This window comes from Lagenorhynchus albirostris, chromosome 14 (genome assembly GCF_949774975.1).
Source record: "Lagenorhynchus albirostris chromosome 14, mLagAlb1.1, whole genome shotgun sequence".
Taxonomy (NCBI): domain Eukaryota; kingdom Metazoa; phylum Chordata; class Mammalia; order Artiodactyla; family Delphinidae; genus Lagenorhynchus; species Lagenorhynchus albirostris.
In genome coordinates this window covers 85,408,285-85,435,966 of record NC_083108.1, presented here as the reverse complement: position 1 = coordinate 85,435,966, position 27,682 = coordinate 85,408,285, and the positions used below count along the sequence as shown (strand labels likewise).

The 27,682-nt window shown below is 48.1% G+C and overlaps 1 protein-coding gene across 1 annotated transcript in view; it reads left to right on the top strand.

The window, feature by feature from the left end:
* Positions 1-27,682, top strand: part of TMEM132D (transmembrane protein 132D) — a 636,308-nt gene that overhangs the window by 602,137 nt on the left and 6,489 nt on the right. The window contains exons 6-8 of the mRNA XM_060120789.1: positions 19,421-19,626; positions 22,901-23,174; positions 27,317-27,508. Coding sequence (XP_059976772.1) covers positions 19,421-19,626; positions 22,901-23,174; positions 27,317-27,508 — 672 coding nt within the window. The remainder of the gene's footprint in view (positions 1-19,420; positions 19,627-22,900; positions 23,175-27,316; positions 27,509-27,682) is intronic.

Below are 27,682 nucleotides of genomic sequence, written 5' to 3'. Positions count from 1 at the left end.
TCTGGAATTGTTACATTAGAAGTTATATTAAAATGGGATTTATAGCTTCTCTTAGAGAATGAAATAACTGGTAGCTGACCCCCTTTTTCACAAGGCAACAGCGAGATAATCTAACAGCTGCTCTTCTTCTGCCTGGGAGGGAGCTTTCTAGTTCACATTTAACTCATTTACTTATGTTATTATTTATATTATGGTATATACCCTCTGGAGCCATTTGACTTTGGTGACCCCCAAATTTGACTAAAAATTTTACCAAAAAAGTTTAGAAACTAGCATGCCTTAAACAGAAGGAAGCTGTATTTGTGTTTGAGGATCAGTCAGGATCCCACATCGCTAAAAATAACAAGGATCTGACAGTAGTAACATACACAAAACCAAAATTCTATTTTTGTGATTGGACTTGTGACAAGGAGTCCACAGGTTGGAGTCCAGAGCTGCTGTAGCTGCTCAGCAATGCTAACAGGGAGCCAGCCTCTTTCTTTGGTTTTGCAGCACCATCTTTAGCAGGTTGGTTTTCTTACTCAGGTCTGTTGCCTCATGGTTGCAAGGTGGCTGCCTCACCTCCAGCCACGGGTCTACATTCCAAACAGGACAAAGAATGAAACCGAAAAGAGTACAAACTATATCAGGAAAGTAAAATATTCCCAGAACACTTTAGCTTATTTCCTGTTGTCCAAAAGGTATCACATAGCCAGGCACCTTCAAGGGAATTTAGAAAAGTAGACACATTGCAGCACTGAACACTGTATGGGCAGAAAGGGATGAATATCAGATTCGAGGAAGGGTGAATATAATATGGGACATACAGTCACTAAGACTTGGATTCAAGGTCTAACTTAACCACTTACTACCAGGTTACTTAGTCTCCCTGACCTGCAGTTTCTAACTTGGTAAATGGAGGTAGTGATAGTACCTATCATATCAGATTTTCGTGAGAGTTAATGAGTTCGTGACTATGAAGGAATTCACACAGTACCTGGCACAGGGTTGGCAATCATAAAAGGTGATGATGGTGATTGGTTTTCATTTAGAACTTATACATGGAAGCTATAGAACTTTCTTTTTTAATTTTTCTTTTATATTGGAGTAGAGTTGATTAACAATGTTGTGTTAGTTTCAGGTGTACAGCAAAGTGACTCAGTTACACATACACATGTATCTATTCTATTTCAAATTCGAATAGAGTTTTGAAGTGGTGCTAATGTCCCCCCGAGACAGGCACACCACTGTTCCCCAAAATGCGTAACCTCAGTTGAATCATGAGTAAATACCAGACACATCCAAATCAGGGGGCATTTTCCCAAATAACTGAATGATACCCTGAACTGTCGAGATCGTGAGCGATCAGAAAAGACCGAGGAACTGTCCTCAGTCTCTGATCTCTCCATCCTGGCTGGCCTTTCCTACCTGTGTTCACATAATTTCCTCTTACCCCCAGCAAGCTTTCCCCATGGCAATGGGAGCACGGTCACGAGAAATTCATGTATTTCTTCCATCATGGAGACCCATGACCAGAGAGGATGAAAGAATGCCTCTTCATAGACTTTCCTTTGAAGCAAAATACCAGGGCAGGACTCTGATTGGTCCAGCTTGGGTTGAGGGCAGGACTCTGATTGGTCCAGCTTGGGTTGAGGGCAGGACTCTGATTGGTCCAGCTTGGGTTGAGGGCACATCCTTGGACAGGTCACTGTAGCCAGGTGCTGTGATGGGTCCAGCCAAGACCTGTGCCAATTGCGGGATGAGGTCTATCCCAGAAGAAGTGGGATAATCAAAGGAATGGCCATGAGAGGAATCATTTAGGTCTTTGCTTAAGTGCCCAACGTCACCCCATAACGAGTGGTTACAGTGGGCTGGTCTGTCCACCATCAAAGATCAGACCATTAACCACAGACAACCTTTTTCTGACCTGCTGAGCCCAGAGTCTCCCTCAGTCCTTGGAAATATGCCTTGTAAGGGCCAAGAACACAATCCCGTACCTCGTGTAACAGTGAAGAACCCAAGCTAGGAGGTGGGCGGCCCAGGCTTGAAATAGGACTCCGTCAGTTACTTACTGAATACCACCGGACAAGCTATCCTCTTGGAGTTTCACTTTTCTAACTATTAAATGGGAATAATAATACAAATTACCTCACACATCGGTCACATGGCCTCTATGAGATAATGGGCACAGGGTCCTTGGAACAGTGTCTGGCAAAGAATAAAGGCTCTAAATCATTTTCAACCCCTGTCTGTGTCAGGGAAAAGAATTACCTTGAGCTAAAACTGTTGTCAGAAGGAGGAAACGGAGCCAGTCCTGAATCACAAGGTGGGCAGAGGGAGAGCAACAAGCCATGCCCCCGCTAGGGTTCCAGGCTGCTTGTCTCTGTCTGTGTACTTGATGAGAACAAACATTTCAAGACTGGTTGGAGAAAGGGCAGTGTCATACGTAACTCTGTTGTTAGTAATTTGGGTTTTCAGAACTCTTTCTCTGGCAAGTGACCAAAACCCAACTCAAACTAATTTAATATACACAATACTGTGTTGGTTCCTATAACTTGAAAATCCTGTGAGCTTCAGGTACTGCTGGAGGTGTCCCGAGGACCTGTCTCTCTCCATCTCTTGGCTCTACTTCCCTAAGTACCAGGTTTGTTCTCAGGCAGCCTCTTCCATTAGGTGGCAAATATGGTTTCCAACAGCTCTAAGTTTATCTTCCCCCACCTTAGTAACCCTGGAGGAAATACATACCAGCCTGTATTCCCATAGCTCCAACAACTGCTGTGGATAGAACTTTTATCGGCCAGTTGCACCTTCAACTAACTGAAGACTGCAAGGAAATGAGATGCTCTCCTCAGCGAGTCCTGAGCCACGTGCCCACGTGGAGATGGAGGGTCCACCTCACTTCAGTGTTATCCCAAGGAGCAGGCTTGGAGGACTGGGGAGAGTGACGCAGGGAAGGAGGAAAGCCACCAGAGAGCTGTGGGCCACAGGGCTCAGTCCTGCTCAGGACCCTCGGGAGGCATGCAGAGGGCACCTGAGAATCATCTGCCCAGGACACCACGAGGGGGAGTAATCGCCTACCAGCTCCCATGCCCCACTGGTCCAGGGGCGACCAGGACTCTTAGCGCCCTTGCGCTTCAAGTGTGCACGTGCATCCCTGCGGCCAGCAGGAGGCGACCAGCTGCCCTGATTGGCCCACTTTGAGTGCTGCAAGTCCCACATCCTAGGATGCTGTTCCCTCCTGGGCAACTCAGGATGGTTGGTCACCCCCATGAACAGGTTCCTCCAGGTGTCAGCGTGGCAGTCGGACACAATCTGGGCTACGCCTGCAGATGCTGACTGCAGGAGGAACCATCACAGGTGAGCGCGTATGAGACAAGACACAGGAGGTGTCCGGCACAGAACGCCAGTCATCTTCACCCTTCCTCTTGATCAGCCAGACATCTTCATTCAGAAAATTAGATACACCGATTAAGCAAAGATCTGTTTTGCTGTGGTTGGATTAGTTGCTTCTTTCTTGGCTTGAGGGCGTGTTTCTGTGGCCTTCTGCTTTCAGCCTGGCCAAAACTCTAGGGTAAGATAGGAGCATTTTCGGAAGCCCCAGTATTTAGCAAATGCCTGGAGTGTCGCTTGTTTACACGTTCTTGAATGGTCGACTTCCTTGGGCATTTGGCTTATTTGCTGTCATTTGTATACGAGTAAAGGACAAACATTTGGCTCCTGGGAAAGCTTCCGGACCTGCCGGAAGCCTCAGGCCCTGGGCAAGTCTCCCCACATCTGATGGTTGTTGAATCCCGGCCGCTGTCATGAAGTTATAGCCTCAGGTGCTCCGGGGTGGTTTGGCTCTGGGGCCTGTGAGGCATTTGGCGTGAGGGGGCGGGAAAGGTTTGTCTGTGCCTTGTTCCACAAGGCTTAGTCTTAGTCTTTCTTTAAAAGATCTAAGGTGAGGAGAAGCAGCACTCTTTCGATGTGAGTGATTAGAAATATCAAAAACTTAATCAAGGAAATGTGTGCTTTGGTACCTTTAGTGTGATAGGACAGCCTGGACGCAAATGTGTTCATTCATGTTATGAGTCCCTCTCTCTCGGCCTCTGTGATTGACGTGGGCATTTCTGTCGGTCCTTGACGCCAAATGCTTTTCCTCTAAATGTTTCCCTGAAACCATTCAGTTCGTTTGGACTGCATCCCTCCGATGTCATCTCCGACTGCAGGGCGTCCCACACCCAGAATCACCGCAGCTGTGATATCCTCTTCGTGACTCTTGGCATCTCAGTGTCCCAATCTGTTAGCGCTCATGACACGTCCTTTCATGGAGACCTTAGCCCTCTCTTGTAAATGCCTGATGCTAATAAGAGAAAAGCTCTTTGAAAAATTTAAAATTTTAGTGCTACTAAGATAGAAAAAAACTCTCGGTGCTAGTTCATTTGATCAGACTCTTGAAAAATGTATTGAAGTAGAACCCTGTGTTAATTCAAGGAATGCTAATTCAATCCCTAATATAAATTCCTGCCAAATGTGTACGTATTTTCATGTAGTTATTCCCATACCATTCACCCACCATCCCGTAGTGCTGTCGTATTTTTGTTCTTCAATTAGGCAAATTCCTTAGATACGAATGGGATGCTTGCAGCCTTGAGTGGGCTCATGTACACGAGATCTTATCTACGCTAATTAAACTAAGATAGAAGAAACCCACTGTAGCATTTCTCGCCGCTTCTGACGTCTGTCCCTTCCTTATATACATTCAAGTGCTCCGGGAACTCTGCTGGAGGAGAGGTCTGGGGGCCAGAAACTGCAAACAAGATCTTGCTGGAAAATGAAAAAATGGAGACAAGAGAGAGAAAGCCATGTCCCCAAGGTCTCAAAACCACCCAAAGATTCTTTTTTAATTGAAACAGAGTTGATTTACAATGTTGTGTTTTCAGGTGTACAGAAAAGTGATTCAGCTATACATACGTATAAATCTATTCTTTTGCATATTCTTTTCCATTATAGGTTATTACAAGATGTTGAATAGGTCCTTGTTGTTTATCTGTTTTATATAGAGTCGTTTGTATCTGCTAATCCCAAGCTCTTAATTTATCCCTGCCCCCTCTTTCCCCTTTGATAACCGTACATTTGTTTTCTATTCTGTGACTCTGTTTCTATTTTGTAAAGAAGTTCATTTGTATCATTTTTTTAGATTCCACACAGAAGTCACATCACATGGTATTTGTCTTTCTCTGTCTGACTCACTCAGTATGATCATCTCTAGGTCCATCCTCGTTGCTGTAAGTGGCATTATTTCATTCTTTTTTATGACTGAGTGCGAAGATTTTTAATTGGCTCTGGAATGCCACTGAAATAGATGCCACAGATATTTATGTGAATATGGATACATAGGTATAAACATAGAGAGCGATTATAGATATTATTATCAGTGCATTTCAATATTCTGTCTGTACGTCTGGCCTGGGCTGATTTTAAAGCCCATGTACTTCTCGCTTCGCATTGAGCAAAAGTAAAGGGAAATCTATTAAGAAGCACACGATGCTCTGAGCTCCCCTCATCTCACGGAGAGGCAAGCTTGTGTCAGGCACGGCTGGGCACGCAGGGCACATCCTCCAGAAGGTGGCCTGGCCCTGTGCACTGTGTAAATTAGCAAGAGATTGGGAGGGGCAAGGAAGGCCGTGTTGATGATGTTTCGAGAGGAAGTTTCTGGCCAGGGAGAGGACCGCGTCTCATCGCTGTGAGCTCAGGGTGGTCCGTGGATGAGCCCAGACCCACGTATTCTCTGCTACACGTCCTCAGTGAGCCAGGTACAGAAATCAAGGTAAGCATCTATTGATAGAAAGGCTTACAGTAACTCAACGTTGACACATCCTCCAAACACATTTTTATTGTATTTTACAAAAGTGTTAGTCTGTACCAGATGGAAATTAAAGAAAAGTGAATCGTTTTCTCCATCACACAGAGATTGAGGAGCCCTGAGCTGGAAGAATTGTGTGCTTATGTTGGCATAACTCAGACCCACTGAGCTAGTTTCTTGCTAAATTCTGGAAGGATGGAGGGGATGAGTTTCCAGGATGTGGTGCTCAACCGCTCGGATACAATTTCTCTTAGGAGATAGTATCCCAGAAGAGTGCCTACTGGTGGGTCTAGGTTTTTCTAACGTCAACGTACATAATCCCTCTAGAAACGAGCACACGTCCAGGAAGACGTCCCATTATTTCTGAGCCGGGTCACATCATGGCTCTGTGGGAACTGACAGAAAAGCATGAGGCACCATTACTAACCATCAGTCGTCTCCCCCCTCCCCCGTCCCAGGCTTATTCGGATGTACTTCATGCCGAAGGTAAGCGGCCCATTCTCCTCCCGTCTTCCTCTTGGGATTAGTTACAGCTGTATCCGCTTCATTGTAATGGGCTGGGGAAATGTAATTACATCAGTAGCTCAGCAGAAACTGAGTTTATCCGCCAAGAAAGGAGAGGAAGTGCTGGGGATGAAACACAGGTCTGTCCGGAATTGAGCAAATTCATCCAAGAAAAATGAGGGCGTGCACGCATCATCAAAAGTTGTATACAACTTACTTCACTTAGCAGGATCATCTCTAGGTCCATCCATGGTGCTGCCAATGGCATCATTTCCATCTTTTTTATGGCTGAGTCAGGCAGAGAAAGACAAATACCGTGTGACATCACTTATCCATGGAATCTAAAAAAAGAAAGATACAAATGAACTTCTTTACAAAACAGAAACAGACTCACAGACATAGAAGGCAAACTATGGTTACCAAAGGGGAAAGGGCGTGGGGAGGGATAAATTAGGGGGTTGGGATAAACATAGACACACTACTCTGTATAAAATAGATAAACAACAAGGACCTACTGTATAGCACAGGGAACTATACTTAATATTTTTTAATAACCTATATGAGGAAAGAATCTGAAAAAGAATAGAGATATATATATGCATATATTATATATATGTATAACTGAATCACTTTGCTATACACCTGAAACTAACACAACATTGTAAATCAACTATACTTCAATAATAATTTTTTTAATTAAGGAAAAAAAGCTGTGTACGAGAACGTTCACAGCAGCATCATGTGTGATTGCCCAAAGCCGGACATGAGCCAGGAGGATAGATAAACATAGAGTCGTGGGTTCGCACAATGAAATACCGCTCTCCCACAAAAAAAAAAAAAAGAAAGAAAGAAAGAAATGAAATGCTACTCAGCGAGAGCAGTGAGCATGGACACAGTTCACAAGCCTAAAGGTGAGCTAATGAAGCCGGAAGGAAGAGAGGACATATGCAATATCATTTCTTCTCTATGGAGTGTTCTAGAACACGTGAAACTAATCCACAGGAAGAAAAGCCAAAATGAGGGTTAATGGGTGGGGGAGTGCTGGAAAGAAGGATGAGGGATACTTTGGGAGGGCTGTACAGGTGTACACACGTGCAAGCAGCCACCCAGTTGTGCAGTTCAGATGCGTGCACACTTGGGTAGGTAGTACGTTATAACTCAACTTGTTTTAGAAACAGAAGTACGTGTGCCTACAGGTGAGACTTGGAGGTCCGGGGCGTGGGTGCAACTGGCCCTCCTGGGGCCAGGTGAGCACCATGGACAATCCCTCCATCCGTCCTTAGTTTTCATGACCTTGGCATCCTTGAAGAGTCCCGGTCAGATGTGTTGTAGTGTGTTTCCCGATTTCGGTCTGTCTGATATTTTCTCCTGATTAGATGGAGGTTATGCTTTTCTGACAAACACAGCCCAAAAGTGATGTGATGGGATATCAGTGTGGTTTCTTCCCCAGTGGTGTTCACTTTGATGACATGGCAGGTGTCTCCACTGTGAAGTTACTTCTTCCCCTTTGCAGTTAATCTCGGGGTGGCACCCTGCTACCATGCAAACATCCTGCTTCTCCTCAGACGTTTGTGCACTGACATTAGCATCCACCTGGGGACGTTGCGTTCAGCCCTTTCGCTCCCCACAGCCCACGTCTCACCAAGTAGCCGAAGTGGCTTCTTAAACACGTAAATCAGGCCCATGCACAAAGCGTCCTGATGGCCTTACGCACTGCTTTTCCTAAAATCTAACCTCCTCACCTTAACCGTGTATGATCTGGCCCTGCCAACCTCCACTCACCCACGTTGCCTCTCTCCCTTGGGCTTCGGCCATCGTGTCCTGCACTTGTTTTATTTCTCCAAGGTTTCATGGTCATTTCTACTGTCTTACTTTTACGCTTGCTCTTCCTACATACCCTCAGCTCATGTCCTCTCATGGTTGACCCATGACTTAAGATTCAGGTCTCAGTTAAAATATCGCCTTCTTCCCCTGTCTCCTTTCCCCTCCCTCATCCCTCTGTAGCCTAGCAGTGGTTCTGTTTCATGTTCTCAATCCCACCGTGATCTGAATGTGTGTCTTTGCCCCCGACGATGCCATCAGCTTCTTGAAATCAGACACTTAATCTCTACCATCCCCTGCTTTTTTTTTTTAATTGAAGTAGAGTTGATTTACAGTGTTGTGTTAGTTTCAGGTGTACAGCAAAGTGATTCAGATATATATATTCTTTTTCAGATTCTTCTCCATTATGGTTTATCACAGGGTAGTGAATATAGTTCCCTGGGCTATGCAGCAGGACATTGTTGTTTATCTATTTTATATATAGTATTGTGTATCTACTAATCCTAAACTCCTAATTTATCCCTCCCTGACCCCCTTTCCCCTTTGGTAACATAAGTTTGTTTGCTATGTCTGTGGGTCTGTTTCTGTTTCATCGCTAAGTTCATTTGTGTCATATTTTACATTCCACATATAAGTGATATCATATGATATTTGTCTTTCTCTTTCTGAGTCACTTCACTTAGTATGATAATCTCTAGGTCCATCCATGTAGCTGCAAATAGCATTATTTCGTTCATTTTTATAGCTAAGTACTATTCCATTGCATCTACACCACATCTTCTTTATCCATTCCTCTGTTGATGGACACTTAGGTTGCTTCCATGTCTTGGCTATTGTGAATAGTGCTGCTGTGAACATTGGGGTGCACCTATCTTCTTGAATTATAGTTTTGTCTGGATATATGTCTAGGAGTGGGATGTGGCAACTCAAAAGTATGGCTTTGATTCTTAGACTCTTGAATATTAGAAACCTGAAATGGACTGAGAAGGATTTAGAACTACCCACAAGCTAGATTTTTTAAGGAAAAAGCACCGAACATAGAACGTTGGCCATGTTTTCTAAAAAAATAAGAAAATATATACTTAAATGCTTGTACATGCATAGAACCTTCTGGAAGGAGGCACAAGAGACTGATGATGACAGTTACTTTCAGGGTGGGGAGCTGGGAGAGCTCAGGCTGGGAGGGGGCGGGGCTTACATTTCACTGCACGTGCTTCTTCCTGTTCTGTTTGACTTTAAACCATGAGCCTGTATCAACTTCCAATTCTTATACTGAAAAATAATTAACAGTTGAGAAGAAAATTTCCAATGAGGTGTTCAGACTTGAAAAGCCAATCTAAAACGTTTGCAACATATGACAAAGCTTTGTAAGTTTTAAAAACTCATTGAGAGGAAACCTGACCTTATTGACAGAAGTATTCCTTTGCATGGCCATGCAGTCTGAGATCAGACTGTCATTTCAGAGCTGACTGCTGTGTTCTGGGTCGGAGTCCAAGGCTCAGAATAGGAGAGAGCCTGAAAGTGCAGCCCCAGGAGCCGGGATACTTAGATTCCTGACAGCTGTGACCTGGCCCATTCGATGCCTTAGTTTCCTCTCTCAAAACATAGTCATGATAACAATACTTACCTGACTGAGTTATTATAAAGATTAAATAAAACATGAAAAGCACTTAGAACAGTCTGGAGTATAGACAATACTATAATAAACACTAAGGGGGCTTTTTGAACCAGTTTTGATATTTTATTAATAACCAAAGCTCATAGTCTCCATTCTTTCTTAGTGAAGTGTAGTTGATTTACAACGTTCTGTTAGTTTCTGGTGTACAGCAGAGTGATTCAGTTGTACATACGTATACGTATTTTTTCCGATTCTTTTCCATTGTGGTTTATTACAGGATATTGAATATAGCTTCCTGTGCTATAGACTAGGTCCTTATTGTTTATCTGTTTTATAGATAGTGGTGTGTCTCTGTTAACCCAAAACTCCTGATTTATTCCTCTCCTATCCCTTTTCCCCTTTGGTAACCACAAGTTTGTTTTCTATGTCTGTGAGTCTCTTTCTCTTTCACCACTAAGTTCATTTGTGTCATATTAGATTCCACCTATAAGTGACATCATATGATATTTGTCTTTCTCTGTCCGACTTACTTCACTTCGTATGATCCTCTGTAGGTCCATCCATGTTACTGCAAATGGCATTATTTCATCTTCTTGAGTTCACTCTTGGTGAAACTTTTATGTTGTGTCTTCTATGATTCTTGACCCAAGCATAATGACGTGTATCCACCATCGCAGTATCACACAGAGTAGCTTCACTGCCCTAAAAGTCCTCTGTGTTCTGCCTGTTCATCCCTCCCTCCCTCCTTCCTAGCCCCTGATCTTTTTCCTGTCTCCAGAGTTTTGCCTTTCCCAGAAAGTCATAGAGTTGGAATCATACAGTGTGTAGTCTTTTCAGATCGGCTTCTTTCACGTGGCAACGTGCTTTTAAGGTTCCTCCACGCCTTCGCCTGGCTTGATAGCTCATTTCTTTTGAGCACTGAATACTCCTATGTCTGGATGGACCACCGTTTATTCATCCATTCACCTGCTGAAGGACATCCTGGTTGCTTCCAAGTTCTGGCGACTATGAATAAAACTGCTAAAAACATTTCATGTAGACATATGTTTTCCAGCTCATTTGGGTAAATACCAAGGAGCACAATTGCCGGATCCTATTGTGAGGATATACCCAGCTTTGTAAGACACTGCCAGACTGTCTTCCAGGGTGGCTCTGTACCATTTTGTATTCCCACCAGCAGTGAAGCAGAGTATCCCTCTTCTGCATCCTCGCCAGCATTTGGTGGTGTTAATGTTCTGGATTTTAGTCATTCTGATGGGTGTGTGGTGGTATCTCATTGTTTTAATTTGCGGTTCCCTAACAGCATATGGGACACCTTTGCATGTGCTTTTTTGCCATCTGTGTACCTTCCTGGGTGAGGTATCTGTTTAGATCTTTCACCCATTTTATTTTGTTTTTCTTATTGTTAAGTTTTAAGAATGCTTTGTATATTTTGGACGCCAGCCCTTATCAGATGCATGCAGATATTTTCTCCCAGGCTGTGGCTTGACTAAACGTTAGCTGTGATTACTATCATTCTCCATCAGTCATGTAAATTTAGATTTGCAGTATTCTTGTGCCTTTCTTGCTAAGAAATGACAAGGGTTGGTTAGCTGCTCCTTTACCCAAGAAGAATTTTTTATCATTTTCTTTTTCTTTCTTTTTTTTTTTTTTTTTTCAGTACGCGGGCCTCTCACTGCTGCGGCCTCTCCCGTTGCGGAGCACAGGCTCCAGACGCGCAGGCTCAGCGGCCATGGCTCACGGGCCCAGCCGCTCCGCGGCATGTGGGATCCTCCCGGACCGGGGCACGAACCCGCGTCCCCCGCATCGGCAGGCGGACTCCCAACCACTGTGCCACCAGGGAAGCCCTATCATTTTATTTTTGATTGAAGTGTAGTTGATTTACAATGTTGTGCTTGTTTCAGGTGTACAGCAAAGTGACTCAGCCGTGTGTGTGTGTGTGTGTGTGTGTGTGTGTGTGTGTGTGTATATTCCTTTTCAGATTCTTTTCCATTACAGGTTATTACAAGGTCCTGAGTATAGTTCCCTGTGCCATATGGCAGGTCCTAGGTTATCTATTTTATATATAGTAGTGAGTATCTGCTAACCCCAAACTCCTAATTTATCCCTTTCTCACCCCTTTTCCATTTGGCAACCATGTTTGTTTTCTATGTCTGTGCGTCTATTTCTGTTTTGTAAATTAGTTCATTTGCATCATTTTTTAAGTGAGAAGCGACAGCATGTTATCTCCATCTCTGTGCCAAGCCCTCGGGCTTAGCATGACCCATCAGATCTCCTAACTGATCAGCCTCTCGTGCACTCGCCTGCCCGGGGTGCACCAGAGGAAGGCTCTGTGGTTGAGGACAGATCTGGGGTCTCACTGGATAAGGGATTCCCTGTGGGAGACCTTGCTGGAGATGGGAGTTCCACGGGATGCCTGCCAAGAGGCAGGGAGGGCGAACTTCTCTGCAGGTGGCCTGGAGAAGCATTTTCACTGCAAAATTCAGTCAAAAGCCAAAGAAATCTGTGCCGGATGTTTCTGCATAAGGTTGCTACACTGCTTCTTTTGTTCCGTTTGGGAAGGGAACCCGGGGGACCCTAAGATGGTTTGCTTACACCCTCGTCCATGCCTTCAAAAAGAGTGTGTCCAGCCAAGGGGAGGTGTGGCTGCCCTCACCTGCCATCTGCTGGGCTCCCTGCACCAAAGCCTGCAGCCAGTCCTGCCAGGAAGTAGCAGGAACTCATCCGGGTAACCTCATGTGCCACCTCGGTGCTTGTGATGTGGCTGTCCTGGGCGCGGGCTTCCACCAGCCTGGGGGCAGCGCTCAGCCTTCCTGACGGCCAGGTGCCTGCAAACTCCTGGTGTCCATCTAGCAGACTCGCTATTCCTGACTCACTTTTCCACTTCCCATCTATCATGTCTCTACTATGCTTGCATACGTCTTTTCTCTTTCATACAGTCTGAGTGTTACTTATTAAGAGAAAAGGAATGTGTTCTGGCCTCACCTCTCTTTAGTAAGTGATTTCCAGCCAATTCTCTTGAGTTCCTTGATGCCCAGGTGTGGGTGAGCCCGATTTTCGTCACCATCCTCACCCTTCTAGATGTCCAAGACCCAACCACTCGTCCATGGATTGCATCACATCCTAGAGTCTTGATTAAGGAGACTGTCCCATCTTTCCAACTCCAGGGAACTGAAAGGCAGTGAAATGCAGGGTCAAGGAGGAGAGTCGTGTTGCATGAGACCAAGGAACCCAGCAGGAGCCAGACCACGTCAGACCTGGCGGTTCATGTGAAGAATCTACTATATTACCCGAAAGCAGTGGAGAACCTTGGATGAGTTTTTAGAATAGTGTCCAGAGAGTCACGTGGTAGTAATATATGTTTGCATCTTTAAAGAATGCCCTGTGCACTTTTGTACAAATAAAAGTGGGGCGCATGTAAACTCTGTGACCCACGTATGTACCCACAGAAAAGCCTATGTCTGTTCACCCAAAGACATGTGTATGATGGTCCATGGCAGCACTATGTGTCAGAGCCCAAAACCGGAAACCCCCAAATGTCCACAGATGAGAGAATGGATACGCAAACTGTGGTGTATCACACCATGAGAAGGAATGAACCACATAACTCAGTCTCACGAACACAAGTACAGGGGATGTGAGCCCATTTATACCAAAGGCTTAAAACAGGGAAGACGAAGCAAAGATATGAGGAGAGAGGTTAGAGCCCTTACTCAGGTCGGGGGTGGGGCTAGGGCTGGAAGGGCATGAGGGGCTTCCCATGTGAACCACGGTGCTCTGCCTCTGGAACTGGGTTCAGGTTACAAGTTTGTTCACTGTGAAATGTCACTGAGCAGAACAGTCATGATGTGTACACCTATCTGTAGGTAATAAAAAAGTTAAACAGAAAATAAGTCATAATAAGATTATTTAAATAATAAAGGGAGGAAGGAAGGAAGAAAGGAAGGAGGGAGAGAAAGAAGGATGGATGGAAGGATGGATGGATGGATGGATAGATGGATGGATGGATGGATGGATGGATGGATGGATGGATGGATGGAAGGAAGGATGGATGGATGGATGGATGGAAGGATGGATGGATGGATGGATGGATGGATGGATGGATGGATGGAAGGATGGATGGATGGATGGATGGACTGAGGGAGAGAGGGAGGGAGGGAGGGAGGGAGGGATGGATGCATGGAGGGAGGGAGGGGGTGATGTCAGAAATGTAGCAGTCATTTCCAGCCTTGGCACTGCCACCCCACCACCTCCACCAAACAAAAGGTGTTGCAGGGGCACCCCCTGAACTGCTGATCCAGGACCCCTGTACCACCAGTTACATCATTTACGGTGGTGGTGAATAAACATGTTAAGTAGGTAACGCTGAGTCGACACAGGCATCATCAGGCTGCATTCGCGATGCGTGTTTCAGATGGCATTTATGTTAGCCTCGTAAGGATTGCTGTCCAGCATTGCTGGATATTAAGCAGAGAATCCTACGGCGCCAAGCAGCCAGGAAAGCTGGGCTTTGGTTGAAGGATTGACAGGGACAAGGGGCTTCATGATCAGTTCTCACTCACCTTAGAAGATGCAATCAAAGCCAGAGCCTTTCAGAACAGACAGGTGGATTTCATCTTTGGAAGAAGCTACTCAGATCAGCCCGTTCTTTGTGGAATGAGAAGGTAATAGAACGACCCCTTCTCTGGGCGTGGGACGTCCTCCTGTCAGTAGCTCTGAGCTGTCAGTGTAAATGAGAATCAGCCGTGGCATCCGTCAAACTGGAGGTTCACTGGCTTAATTGGGAGGTCTCGCCTAGGAGGTCCGCTCGTTTTCTGGAGCTGCCGTAACAAATTATCACAAACTGGGTCACTCCATTGATTCTCTCGCAGTTCTGGAGGCCTGAATCCCAAAATCAGGGCATGGGCAGGGCCGCGCTCTTTCTGGGGGCTCTAGGGGAGGAGGCTTCCTGCCTCTTCCAGCTACTGGGGGCTCCAGGCATCCTCTGGCTGTGGCCGCATCCTTCCAAGCTCTGGCTCTGTCATCACTGGCCTTCTTCCCTCAGTCTCTGTGTGTCCTTTTCTGTCTCTTACAGGGACACTCTCATTGGATTTAGAATCCACCCTAATCGAGTCTGACCGCACCTTAACTAATTCCATGTGCAAAGACCCTATTTCCAAGTAAGGTCACAATCTGAGGTGCTGGGTAGACAGGAATCTGGGGGGATTCAATCCACTATCGTAGGTCTGCAGAAGATCTTGGAGTCTGCCTTTGTTAGATTTTATTCTTCTTTGGCAATATTCCACATGGTTTCAAATAACAGTGAAATGTAGTCAGTCCTTATCTTGCGTAGCACCCTGTTAATAGAAACTCAACCATTGGAACCATGACTTTGGTCCATGACCATTCAAGGTGAGGAACCTGCTGACATGAACCATTCTCCACTAACACAAGACAAATCGAGGGCTGGCTGGAGGAAGGGACATACTAAGAAGCTCGTGTCATAGGTGGTGCTATAGACTGAGGGGTCTGTGTCCCTCCGGAACCCATACGTTGAAACCTGGTGCCCAATGTGATGGTGGCAGGAGGTGGGTCCTTTGAGAGGTGATTAGGTGAGGATGCACCCCTCACTTTGTGATTAGTGCCCTTTATAAAAGAGACCCAGAGAGCTCCCTCACGCCTTCCACCCTGTGAGGACAAAAGGAAGACATCCGTCTATGCAGCAGGTAGCGGGTACCAAATCTGATGGAGCCGTTATCTTGTCCTTCCAGCCCCCAGAAATGTCAGAAATAAATGTCTGCTGTTTATAAGCCACACCATTTGGTCATTTTTTAATAGCAGCCTGAGCTGACTAAGACAGGTGAGTTCTGCAGGAACAGATGCTGAGCTGGAATCTGGGGCCAAGATGTCTCGGGTCTTTTTTTATTTTTCTTTGTTGGCCTATCTGCTCAGCATGTAAGGTCTTACAGTTCCCCCACCAGGGATCGAACCTGTGCCCCCTGAAATGGAAGCGCAGAGTCTTAACCACTGGAACGCCAGGGAAGTCCCAAGATGTCTCTTAGGGATCAAGCCCTGTGAAGAGAAAGAGGGAGAGTGTCAGGCAGAGGGAGAAATCGGGCCACAGCAGGGGTTCTGTCCCCTGCCGGCTGAACTGCTGGGCGGTGCTGCCTCCTCTCCCATGCACCTGGCGTGACCTGCCACAGGGAGGTGACCTATGCAGCTCAGGCAGAGCCCAAGGGGAGACAGCGAGGGCTGGGTGCTGACTGCAGTCCATCCCGAAGGAGCGTCTGGGGGCAGAGATTTACAAACCTCCCATCAAATGAGGGTGCTGCTCTTATTACTTGATGTAAACACACACACACACACACACACACACACACACACACACACACACACACACACAATCTCTACCTCAGCGCTCCACCCCTCCGACCCAGCACTGCCCTTCCAAGTCCGGGGCATCAGCTGCCCCCACGCGTGTCTGTTTAGAGCAGCTGCCTGGGTGTCAAGCCCTGCCTTCCCTCCGCTTACCTTCCTCTCTCCTTTTACCCGTGTCCCTCTGCTTACCTTCCTCGGTCCTTTCACCCGTGTCCCTCCGCTTACCTTCCTCAGCCCTTTCACCCGTGTCTAGCCCCAACTTCTTCTTATTTCCTCAAGGAGAAAACACAGAGTTTTAAAATCAAAACAACAAAACATGAAGAATAACCACACCAGGCATCTGCGCCTCTCACCCACAGGGGGATTAGGGGATGGGCTTTTGCCCACGATCATCTCCACGTGTCTTTTCTTAGAACCCCTGGTTTGGCAAGAGGTCCCAGAACATTAAGGTCATGAAACAGCTTCTTTTTCTGAAACCAAGTCTTGTCCCTATTTCCGCTCTCTCTCACCCCCCCCCCGCCCCCGTCGGCTTATCTGTGGCAATTCAGCCTGATTCAGACTTGAAAGGCGTAAAAAGAGAAAAGCCTAGATTCAAGACTCGCCAGCCCTGAAGAAGAAAGGGCCGTGGCCAGGACACAAGTTACAGCAGAGCCCCGTGGGCTGGTTCCGTTCTGCCTTTCATCAGATTTAAGTACTTCCGCTACAGGAGGGTCACCAGCTCCAGCTCAGAAGTGGACCCGGGCCCGTGCTTCCCTCCGGGTCACTGACCATCCCCTGGCTGCCAAGCCTCCCAGTGCCCCCACGTGTGTGCTGTGCCCTTGTCCCCTCACCAGGAAGATCAGAGGGGCCGTCATTAGCAATCCTTTCTAAGATGTTTGAACAACTAGTGATTGCTGCTTTGCTTTTCTTCACACCCCTCTAAGTACTGGGGGGAAGGCCCGCATCCTTTAAAAAACAACAGACTGTGGGCTTCCCTGGTGGCGCAGTGGTTGAGAGTCCGCCTGCCGATGCAGGGGATGCGGGTTCGTGCCCCGGTCCGGGAAGATCCCACATGCCGTGGAGCGGCTGGGCCCGTGAGCCATGGCCGCTGAGCCTGCACGTCCGGAGCCTGTGCTCTGTAACGGGAGAGGACACAACAGTGAGAGGCCCGCGTACCACAAAAACAAACAAACGAACAAAACAACAGACGGCGAGAGAGCATCCGGGCAAGAGCGATGCCCGTGCCTGAGGCGGGGCAGCTGGGGGCGGACTTGGGTTGAGTCTGGTCTTTTCCACTTCCCAGCTGTGCGTCCTTGGGAAATGGTACCTAATGTCTTGGACCTCAGGTTGACCTCCAGTGAACTGACAGTAACGGCACCCACGTCCTGGGTTCTCGTGACCACTAACTGGGACCACACCTGGGATGTGTTCAGCTGCTCGGCCGGGCACGTATTACGTGCTCAATAAACCAGGGGCCTTGCTCCCGCCCATCTTCCCTCCAAACTCAACCAGCCAAGCCCCAGAGCTGGGAAGGAGCCCTCGTGGCCTCTGCCTATCCTCCTCTCCCTCTCTGTGGCCGTCTCCTGCTGGGACAAATGACCACAAGCCCGGTGGCTTAAAACCACCCACATTAGGGACTTCCCTGGCGGTCCAGTGGTTAGGACTCTGCGCTTCCACCGCAGGGGGCGCGGGTTCGATCCCTGGTCAGGGAACTAAGATCCCACAAGCTGTGCAGTGTGACCAAAAAAAAAAAAAGTGACTTGAAAACCACACACGTTTATTCTCTCGCAGTTCTGGGGGCAGAAGTCCTGCATCAGCTTCACAAGGTATCGGCAGGGCCGCACCGCTCCCAGAGGCTCTAGGAGAGAATGATTCCCAGCCTCTTCCAGCTTCTAGAGATGCCTTCCTTGGATTCCTTGGCCCTGGCCTGCATCCTCAAAGCCGGCCATGTAGCATCTTGCTTTGGTGACACATGTCCTTCCTCTGTCACGGTGGTCGAATGTCCCTCTGTTCCTCTCCTATAAAGGCACTCGGACTACGTTTAGGGCCCACCTGGGTAATCTAGGGTAATCTGCGCATCTCCAGACCCTTAATCACGCCCGCAAAGTCCTTTTTGCCAAATAAGGTAACGTACCGGTTCCGAGGATCAGAACCTGGTATCTTTGGGGGCCGTCTTCATGCTACCACACGACCCCAGAGCTTTGCCCCAAGTCTTGCTTAGGATGAGCACGAGCTCCCCTGGAGAGCTGGGAGACAAAGACAAGGGGACAAGGTCTTTTCTTTGAGCCTGGCTTTTCTGTCACACGTGGGCAGAGGGGAGCAGCCTGGTAGACCAGCACAAGCTGAGATCGTGGAATCCACAGCCAGACCCCAGGGCCGAATCCCGGGAGCACAGTCAAGCTCCTTTAACTCTCAGCCTCCGCATCTGGAATATGGGACTGATGGGAATGCTCATCTCGGGGTTGTTCTGAGGATGAAATGAGCTAACGTGGGCCTGGATTAACGTGTCTGGATTCTCTGGAAAGCAGAGCCTGAGCCACGGACTGGAGGGCGGCGGGTGCATCTGGGGACTGATTCCAGGACGTGGAGGCGGGAGTGGGGGGCAGGACGGGACACCTAAATGGAAGAGACGGGAAATGAGTTACTGAGCTAGTTACCACGGTGGGCAGGTGGGGAGAATCCCACTGAGAGGCTCCCAGGAAGCGTGAGGAATATATCTCAGAATCTGCCCGCACAGCTAAGATGGGAGCTTGTCTGCACATGACTTACTGAGGATGTTCTCTGGAGACATCCGTCTGGGAGTGAGGGAGGCCGGATGCAGAAAGGGGACAAGCTGAGCCGGATGGTTTCAGATGAAATCGAGCCTCGGCCGATCCCCAGAGGAGCTCCGGGTCATGACCTGTACACACGGTTCGTCCCTCCTTGAGGCAAACCAGGAAGTCATCGTCGGGCAAAAAGGTGGGCTGAGCGGTACAGAGCACCCAGGGGATTCTGCAGGTTCGGCTCCAGCACCTAAGGGCAGTCTGTCAGAGGAGGTGCAGCACAGATTGTCAGCAAAGCACCTGCAGCAGGTAGGGGTGAGTGTACCCAACCAGTCGAAGAGCTCCCAGGAGAGGTGGGTGGGCCCCGTGGCATCTGTCATCACAGCCTCTGCTGTCTCGGAAAGCAAGATCCAGCGTCCACGTTAGGACCAGCTCCTCGTGATTGTGACCCCAAAAGAGTCACGACACTGCTTTCCTCCTCCGCTTTCTCTTGCTCTTCCTTTGGGATGTGATAAAAACTCATACGTCGCCCACCCTTCTCTCCCCTCTTCCTAGGTTTCTGACAGGTGTGACTACGTCTTTGTCAACGGGAAGGAAATGAAGGGCAAGGTGAACGTGGTGGTGAACTTCACGTACCAGCACCTGACCAGTCCTCTGGAGATGATGGTGTGGGTGCCCCGTCTGCCCCTGCAGATCGAGGTCTCGGACACCGAGCTCAACCAGATCAAGGGCTGGAGAGTCCCCATTGTCTCCAGCAAGAGGTGGGTGTGCAGGTCAGGCTCCATAACAGAAACAAGTCAAGTGCGCTTAGGCTGAAGACGGAAATTTACAGGGTAGCCGATTTCAGGTGTGTCTGGTTCCAGGGGTCCGTTGGTACCCTAAGGACTGGGTCTCTCTCCACCTCCTGGCTCCTGCTTGCTTTGTGTTGGCTTCGTCATCCATCAGGCTTTTCTCACGAGGTTCCACACTTTCACTCTACCTTCTCCCTGACTGTGCAGAGAGAACATCCTCTTTTGCCCAATAACTCATGCAAGAATCCTGGAGTTAAGTGTTATCCTCACTTGGGTTATATGTCCATTCCTGATCCAATCACTGTAGCTGAGGAGGAGAAGGAGGAGAAGGAGGAGAAGGAGGGAGAGGAGGAGGGGGAGGGGAGGGGGAGGGGAGGGGGAGGGGAGGGGAGGGAGAGGGGAAGGGGAGGGAGAGGTGGGAGGGAGAGGAGAAAGGAAGGGGTGGGAGAGGGGGAGGGGAAGGGAGAGAAGGGGAGGGGGATGGGAGGGAGGGGGAGGAGGAGGAGGGGAGGGGGTGGTGAGAGGGGGAGGGGAGGGGAAGGGGAGGGGGAGGGGGAAGGAGGGGAGGGGAGGGGAGGAGGAGGGGGAGGAGGGAGGGGGAGGGGTGGTGGGAGGGGAGGAGGGAGGGGAGGGGTGGTGGGAGGGGGAGGAGGGAGGGGGAGGGGTGGTGGGAGGGGGAGGGGGAAGGAGGGGAGGGGAGGGGAAGGGGAGGGGGAGGGGAGGGGAGGGGAGGAGGAGGGGGAGGAGGGAGGGGGAGGGGTGGTGGGAGGGGGAGGAGGGAGGGGGAGGGGTGGTGGGAGGGGGAGGGGAAGGAGGGGAGGGGAGGGGCGGTGAGAGGGGGAGGGAGGGGAGGGGAAGGAGGGGAGGGGAGGGGCGGTGAGAGGGGGAGGGAGGGGAGGGGAGGGGAGGGGAGGGAGGGGACAGAATACACTGATTGGCCTGCGAGGCTGCAGCCACATTCCCCCGGCTGGGGCCAGAGGAGCTAGGGAAGAGGTCGACCCTGCCTGAAGCAAGAGGTCAACACCAGGAGGAGGGAAGAATTGATTCTTGGAGGCCCCAGGCAAGAGGTCCGCTAGAGAGCTGTCTGAACAGATGCTGCCTGACCTGGGCAGTCTCTTTCCCCCAGAAACACTGAGATCAGTTTCCCTTGGGGAGATGAAGTCCGTGGCCCGTCACCTGTGTGCCTCTGGTGGCGTTAGATGGACTGATAAGTCTGCATCGCCCACCTCAGGCAAATAAACAGGCATCAGGTACAAAGAGTTTTTTTCAGAGACTGGGTCACCTTGGAGAAACCCACGCTTAAGGGACTTGTAGAAAGTCAAAAGCGAGCATGTGAAGAATTAGACCGGGAACTATTCCTGGAGTCTGGGTACTCAGCAGGGAGGAGTGAACTGGTACTTAGGTGAGGGGCAGCTTTTCTATTCCTTCCCTTGGAAGTCCACCCCTTTGAGTTCTTATGGCACCTGGGAGAGGGCAGGGCTTCAGGAATGAAGGCTTGGGTCCTGCGTGCCGATGGAAGATGGTTTCAGCCATGACCCTTTCCTTAACCACAGGGGTTTCTGAGGTTGAGGTGGGAGCATGGAGTTCAGCGTGATTACTGACGCTACTGAGGGAAAGTGGGTGCAGGGAGAGACTCACCCAAGGACTGGCCGAGTGATCGTGAACAGGCCAGGTGCTGTCACGACTGTCCAGCTCAGATACGGCAAGAGAACCACTTCGAGGAGTGAGCAGCTCTTCTGATGGAGACCGTGCTGGTGCTGGGAAGGACTGACAGCACATAAGGCATCAGCTGTTGAGGGAGCAGCTAACATCTGCCTGCTGCCTGGTCCGCTCTACATTCATTATCACAAAATACCTTACCTTGAGTTAAACACTCACTTCCCTCGTGTACTGGTTTGTAGGGCTATACTGGTCACCCAGACCCCTACTGTATTAATTATCTATTGCTACATAATTGAGTGGCTTACCCCAAAACCAGGTGGCTTAAAAGAAAAGCCTGTCATCTCACAGTTCCCCTGGATCAGGCATCCAGGCCAGGCTTAGCTGGATCTCTCACAAGCTACAGTCCGGTTGTCAGCCGGAGCTGGAGTCTCCTCACAAGGCTCTGCTGGGGAAGGACCTACATCCAAGCCCATGTGGTTCTTGGGAGGCCTTAGCTCCTCACTGGCTGTTGGCCAGAGGACGCTGCTTCCAGCTGTCAGGTGTCTCCATAGGGCCGCACACAGCACGGCAGCTGACTTCACCAGGGCAGGCAAGAGAGAAGAACCTGGGGCTTCCCTGGTGGCGCATTGGTTGAGAATCCGCCTGCTGATGCAGGAGACATGGGTTCGAGCCCTGGTCTGGGAAGATCCCACATGCCGCAGAGCAGCTGGGCCCATGAGCCACAATTACTGAGCCTGCGCGTCCGGAGCCTGTGCTCCGCAACGGGAGAGGCCGCGATAGTGAGAGGCCCGCGCACCGCGATGAGCGGTGGCCCCCGCTCGCCGCAACTATAGAAAGCCCTCGCACAGAAACGAAGGCCCAACACCGCCATAAATAAATAAATAAATAAATAAATAAAATTTAAAAAAAAGAAAGTATACAATAGAAAAGGAAAGCAAGATTAATTAAAAAGAGAGAGAGAGAGAGAAGAACCAAGGAAAGGGGGCTGAACACGGCAAGTCATAGTTTCTTAAAACCTAATCTTGAAGGTGACATCCCATAACTTTTGCTGTAAATTTTTTTTTTTTTTTGGCCGCACTGCGCGGCACGTGGGATCTTAGTTCCCCGACTAGGGATTGAACCCATGCCTCCTGCATCGGAAGCGCGGAGTCTTAACCACTGGACCGCCAGGGAAGTCCCGCTGTAATCTTTCATTGGAAGAAACTTTTACTAGGTCCAGCCCACACCCAAAGGGAAGGGGATTTCACAAAGTGAATCCCAGGAGATGGGGCTCATAGGGGACACCTTAGAACTCTGCTGACCACACCAGCCCATTCTGACTGGTCAGCGCTCAGGCCACAGCAGGGCTCCGATATTCTGAGCATCACCCCTGCATGTGTCTGAGCACCGCCCCCCCGGCCCAGGCTGTGAACTCCCCGAAGGCAGGCCTCATACCCACTCACCTCTGCAGCCCCTGCCATGCTTCACCCCCAGCCCCCAACCGTTGACCCGACCAATCAGCACCTGTTCAATCGAACTGACCCCTTGAGGTCAGTTGACCCGACCAATCAGCATCTGTTCAATCGAACTGACCCCTTGACAGGCCAGCTCGGGACAGTGAGGAGGAGGAAGAAGATGAGAAGAAAGGCCGGGGCTGCACTCTCCAGTACCAGCACGCCATGGTGCGGGTCTTGACTCAGTTTGTGGCCGAAGTGGCTGAGCCCGGGGGGCAGCTGGCCCACCTGCTGGGCTCCGATTGGCAGGTGGACATCACGGAGCTGGTAAATGACTTCATGCAGGTGGAGGAGCCCCGGATTGCCAAGCTGCAAGGGGGACAAGTCCTGATTGGCCAGGAGCTCGGGATGACCGCCATTCAGGTAAGACCCCCAAGGCAAGGCCTCTCTGTGTTCCTGTCACGTCTCTACCCAGAGGAGAACTTGGCCGTTTGTCGTCACTTAGAGCAATATCTATTTTATTTATTTATTTTTTTATTGACGTATAGTCGGTGTACAATGTTGGGTTCGTTTCAGGTGTACAGAAAAGTGATGCAGCTATACATATGTATACATCTATTCTTTTCAGATTCTTTTCCATTATAGATTATTACAAGATATTGAATAGAGTTCCCTGTGCTGTACAGTAGGTCCTTGTCGTTTATCAATTTTATATATAGTAGCGTGTATATGTTAGTCCCAAACTCCTAATTTATCCCCCCCCCTTTCCCTTTTGGTAACCGTAAGTTTGTTTTCTATGTCCATGGGTCTATTTCTGTTTCGTAAATAAGTGTACTTTATCATTTTCTTAAATTTCACATATAAGTGATATCATATGATATTTGTCTTTCTCTGTCTGGCGTACTTTACTTAGTGTGATAATATCTAGGTCCATTTCTGTTGCTGCAAATAGCACTATTTCATTCTGTTTTTGAAGGCTGAGTAATCTTCCATTGTATATCTGTACCACATCTTCTTTATCATTCATCTGTAGATGGACATTCAGGTTGCTTCCATGTCTTGGCTATTGTAAATAGTGCTGCTATGAACATTGGGGTGCATGTATCGAATTAGAGTTTTGTCTAGATGTATGCCCAGGAGTGGTATTCCTGGATCATACGGTAGCTCTATTCGACAGTATCCATTTTCAGAGTGAATAGACTGAAAGAAGCTGTCAAATAAACAACAGAAGAGGTATAATGATGGACTGGCTTCTCAGGATGGGTCATGTTTGAAACTCCAAGACATTATTTGTCTCTGAGACATGGTGGATGTTACTATCTTGGGACAAAAGCTCTAAAAATAAAGCTACTATATGATCCAGCAATCTGACTCCTGGGCGTATATCTGGAAAAGACAAAAACTCAAATTCAAAAAGATACATGCACCCCAATGTTCACTGCAGCACCATTTACAACAGCTGAGACATGGAAGCAACCTGAATGTCCATCGATGGATGAATGGATGAAGAAGATGTGGTACATGTACACAATGGAATACTGCTCAGCCATAAAAAAGAATGAAATACTTTGCAGCAACATGGATGGACCTAGAGATGATCATACTAAGTGAAGTACGTCAGACAGAGACAGACAAATACCATGTGATATCACTGATATGTAGAATCTTAAAAAATGATACAAATGAACTGTTACAAAACAGAAACAGCCTCACAGACATAGAAAACAAACTTATGGCTGCTAAAGGGGAAAGGTCTGGGGAGGGATAAATTAGGAGTTTGAAATTAGCATATACACACTACCAGCAAGGACCTACTGTATAGCACAGGGAACTCTACTCATTACTCTGTAATAACCTATATGGGGAAAGAATCTGATAAAGAACAGATACATGTACATGTATAGCTGAATCACACTGCTGTACACCTGAAACTAACACAACATTGTAAATCAACCAACCCCAATATAAAATAAAAGTTTTGTAATTGAAAAATACTTTTTAAAAAGCTCTTGGGGTGGGCTAAGCGCATCAGAATCATGGGTGTGGCCAGCAGCTTCTCACTTGGTCACTCCACCTCACTGACCATGGTCCCCGAAAAGCTTCCCATCCCACCATGATGCTCAGCTGTCTCCACCAGGGCCCAGCCTGCCACATGATGAAACCTGGAGCATTTCAGAAATGTACTGAAGGAAGCAACAGAGTATTATGATTCCACTGGTCTTGTAAGCACCTGCTGCTAGGAACGGATGGGGTGAACCAGTATGCAACATGGGAGCTTTGAAACAAACACTTTCACAAGACACAGTTCTGGGAGGTCACTTGGGAGTCACTTACCTCCTGTCTGAGAGCAAATATTGTTCCTCAGTGACTGCCCCATTTATAGAAGAGGTGATCATCCTATTAGCCAAACAGTGAGGTTTACTCTATTGGATTGTAGAAGACTTCAAACATTCTGGAAAATGGGCTGATATTTAAGAGAGAGCATTTTTGAACCCATTATTATCAAATGATTGAATTAACCCTGAGACATCTCATTAAAATAGAATATTGCAGCTGTCAGTTGGAGAATACATTATAAAATTTTCAGACAGTCTATCAGAAACAAAATGTTTTTATTTGTACAATCAAGAAAATGTAATTTTGCTGTTAACTCTGTACTGTTTTATTAAAAATGTTTTATAACTTTGCTTTTAAATTTTCACATGAAACCATTTGCAAATGACGTACTTAATCTGATAAAATACTTTAGCCACTGGAAAAAAATAAAAATAAAAGAGATCATTTTATTCAAGGGGGAAAGTAAATTACTTTGAACTGGGACTCAGGAGTCACATGCTGCAATGCTCTCTAAAAGCTGCGAAGGTACCCTCTGTGAGGAAAGCAGCCAGGGCATCAGGTGAAAGAGGATGACTGAGTTGGGCCCTAAGTGTTAGGAGGACAATAGGGAGTGGTGAGGAGTGTGGCAAAGGGAGGCTGATACTCACCTCCAAAAGGTGCCAAGAGGAAATGGGAGCCCAGTGTGGAGAGATGCTGCAACTTTTCCAGAATAGCTAGAAATCTGTCTTTCATACGAAATCATCTGTTTTTTAAGGATGGCCATTCATCCCATTTTGAAGTATTATGTCAAACAAAACACATCCGCCCCATAGACAAGCACTTGTAATCTTCACAGTTGATTTTTGCCTGAAAGATCTAAATTAAAGTTGATCCATGGGCTAAAGTGATGCTGATATCTGGAAACTGGAACCAAGACGACAACTTGACACTAACCACTCAAGATGATCAGTTAACTACAAAGACGCAATGAAACACTGTTCAGAAATCAGGTATTTCTGTGAAAATCAGTGAGTGCGAATGGGCCAGCTTCCCATGCGTGAAACATGAAAATTGTCCTACTGGGGCATCTGCTCCTGAGACCCTTCGTTTTTCCCTCTTATTTATGGCCACTGAGTCCTCCTGAGTTATAAATACATTTGGCCACTTTCTTCTGGGGACTCATGTTTCATACCCAGCGCCATTCAAGGTGTCCCAACCCGATTTAGAAAATGAAGAAGGTATTTGAACAGAAATGTGGGGCTTTGATAAAGGAATTTAATGAATCCAGGGAAAACTATCTTGAGATACATCTTCATAAATATCACCAACAACTTGAAAAGAGAAATACGTCAAAAAAGCTGGGGAAGGGAGAATGAAACCTGTTTCACCCAGAAGGTTAAGGATTCATAGAGGGGAGTCTAAGTCAGCACTTTGTAACTTGGATGAGGGGCGGGGAGAGCAGAGGTGCTTCCACAGACAATCTTGCAAAGCAGGATTTCCTCCTCAGGGTCTAAATTGAACAGAAGCTTCATTCCCCAGGGCATCACAGGTGTCCAGAGACGAATGAGACTTTGGGACATCGGCGTCAAGGGTAGGACTCGCAGCTGAGTTTATCAGAGGACGGAAGCTGATATTCCAAAATGCAACTGAGTGTCACTGCTCAGTGTTCCCCAAAGCGTGGAGTGCGAGCTCCCGGTGACACACGGGATGCTTTAGGTGGTACATGGACCGACCGTCTCTTCTTTGCGTGTAACTGGTCATTGGCGATCATGTGTAGAAGAGAGAAATATATAGCTAGCATATCGAAACCGTTTTTCTATGAGGCTATGAAGCTTTTCTAAACAAATTATTTACATAAAATGATTTTAAACAAAATATGCACTAAGTAATAGTAGAAATGATCCATGCTGTAGAAGAATCGTAAAGGTAGTGCTGAAATGAATGAAAATGTTAATTCTTCTTCTCAGGGTCTGAGGGCAGTGCAGGGTAGGCAACGGAGTTTATTTGATGCTGTGGGTGGGATGCCAGGTCCTACCCCATCCACTCCTTGACACCATCTTGCTGTTACTTAAAAAATGCGCTATATTTTCACAAGCCAGCTGTATCTTTCAGAAGAAGGCGTGAGTGGGAAGACCCGTTCTTGCCCCCCTGGCTCTGTCTGTCCCTATCCACCTCCATCGTTTACACCATCGGGGGGATTTCTGGGACCACAGAGAGCTTTTCCTGCCTATGTCGCTTCTGCCTTTCAGATCCTGTCGCCTCTGTCAGATGCCATCTTGGCCGAGAAGACCATCACCGTGCTGGACGAGAAGGTGACGATCACAGACCTCGGGGTCCAGCTGGTGGCAGGGCTGTCCCTCTCCCTGCAGCTCAGCCCTGGGAGCAACAGAGCCATCTTCGCCACCGCGGTGGCTCAAGAACTTCTGCAAAGGCCCAGACAGGTGTGGGGTGGGGGTGGGGCACCGTGGGAGGGGTCACATGTCGGGGGGCCACACAGCAGGCGGGCCACACCAGGTGAGGCCACACACCAGGTGGGGTCACACACCAGGTGGGGTCATATATCCAGGGGGGTTACACATGGGGGGGGTCACACACCAGGTGAGGTCACACCCAGG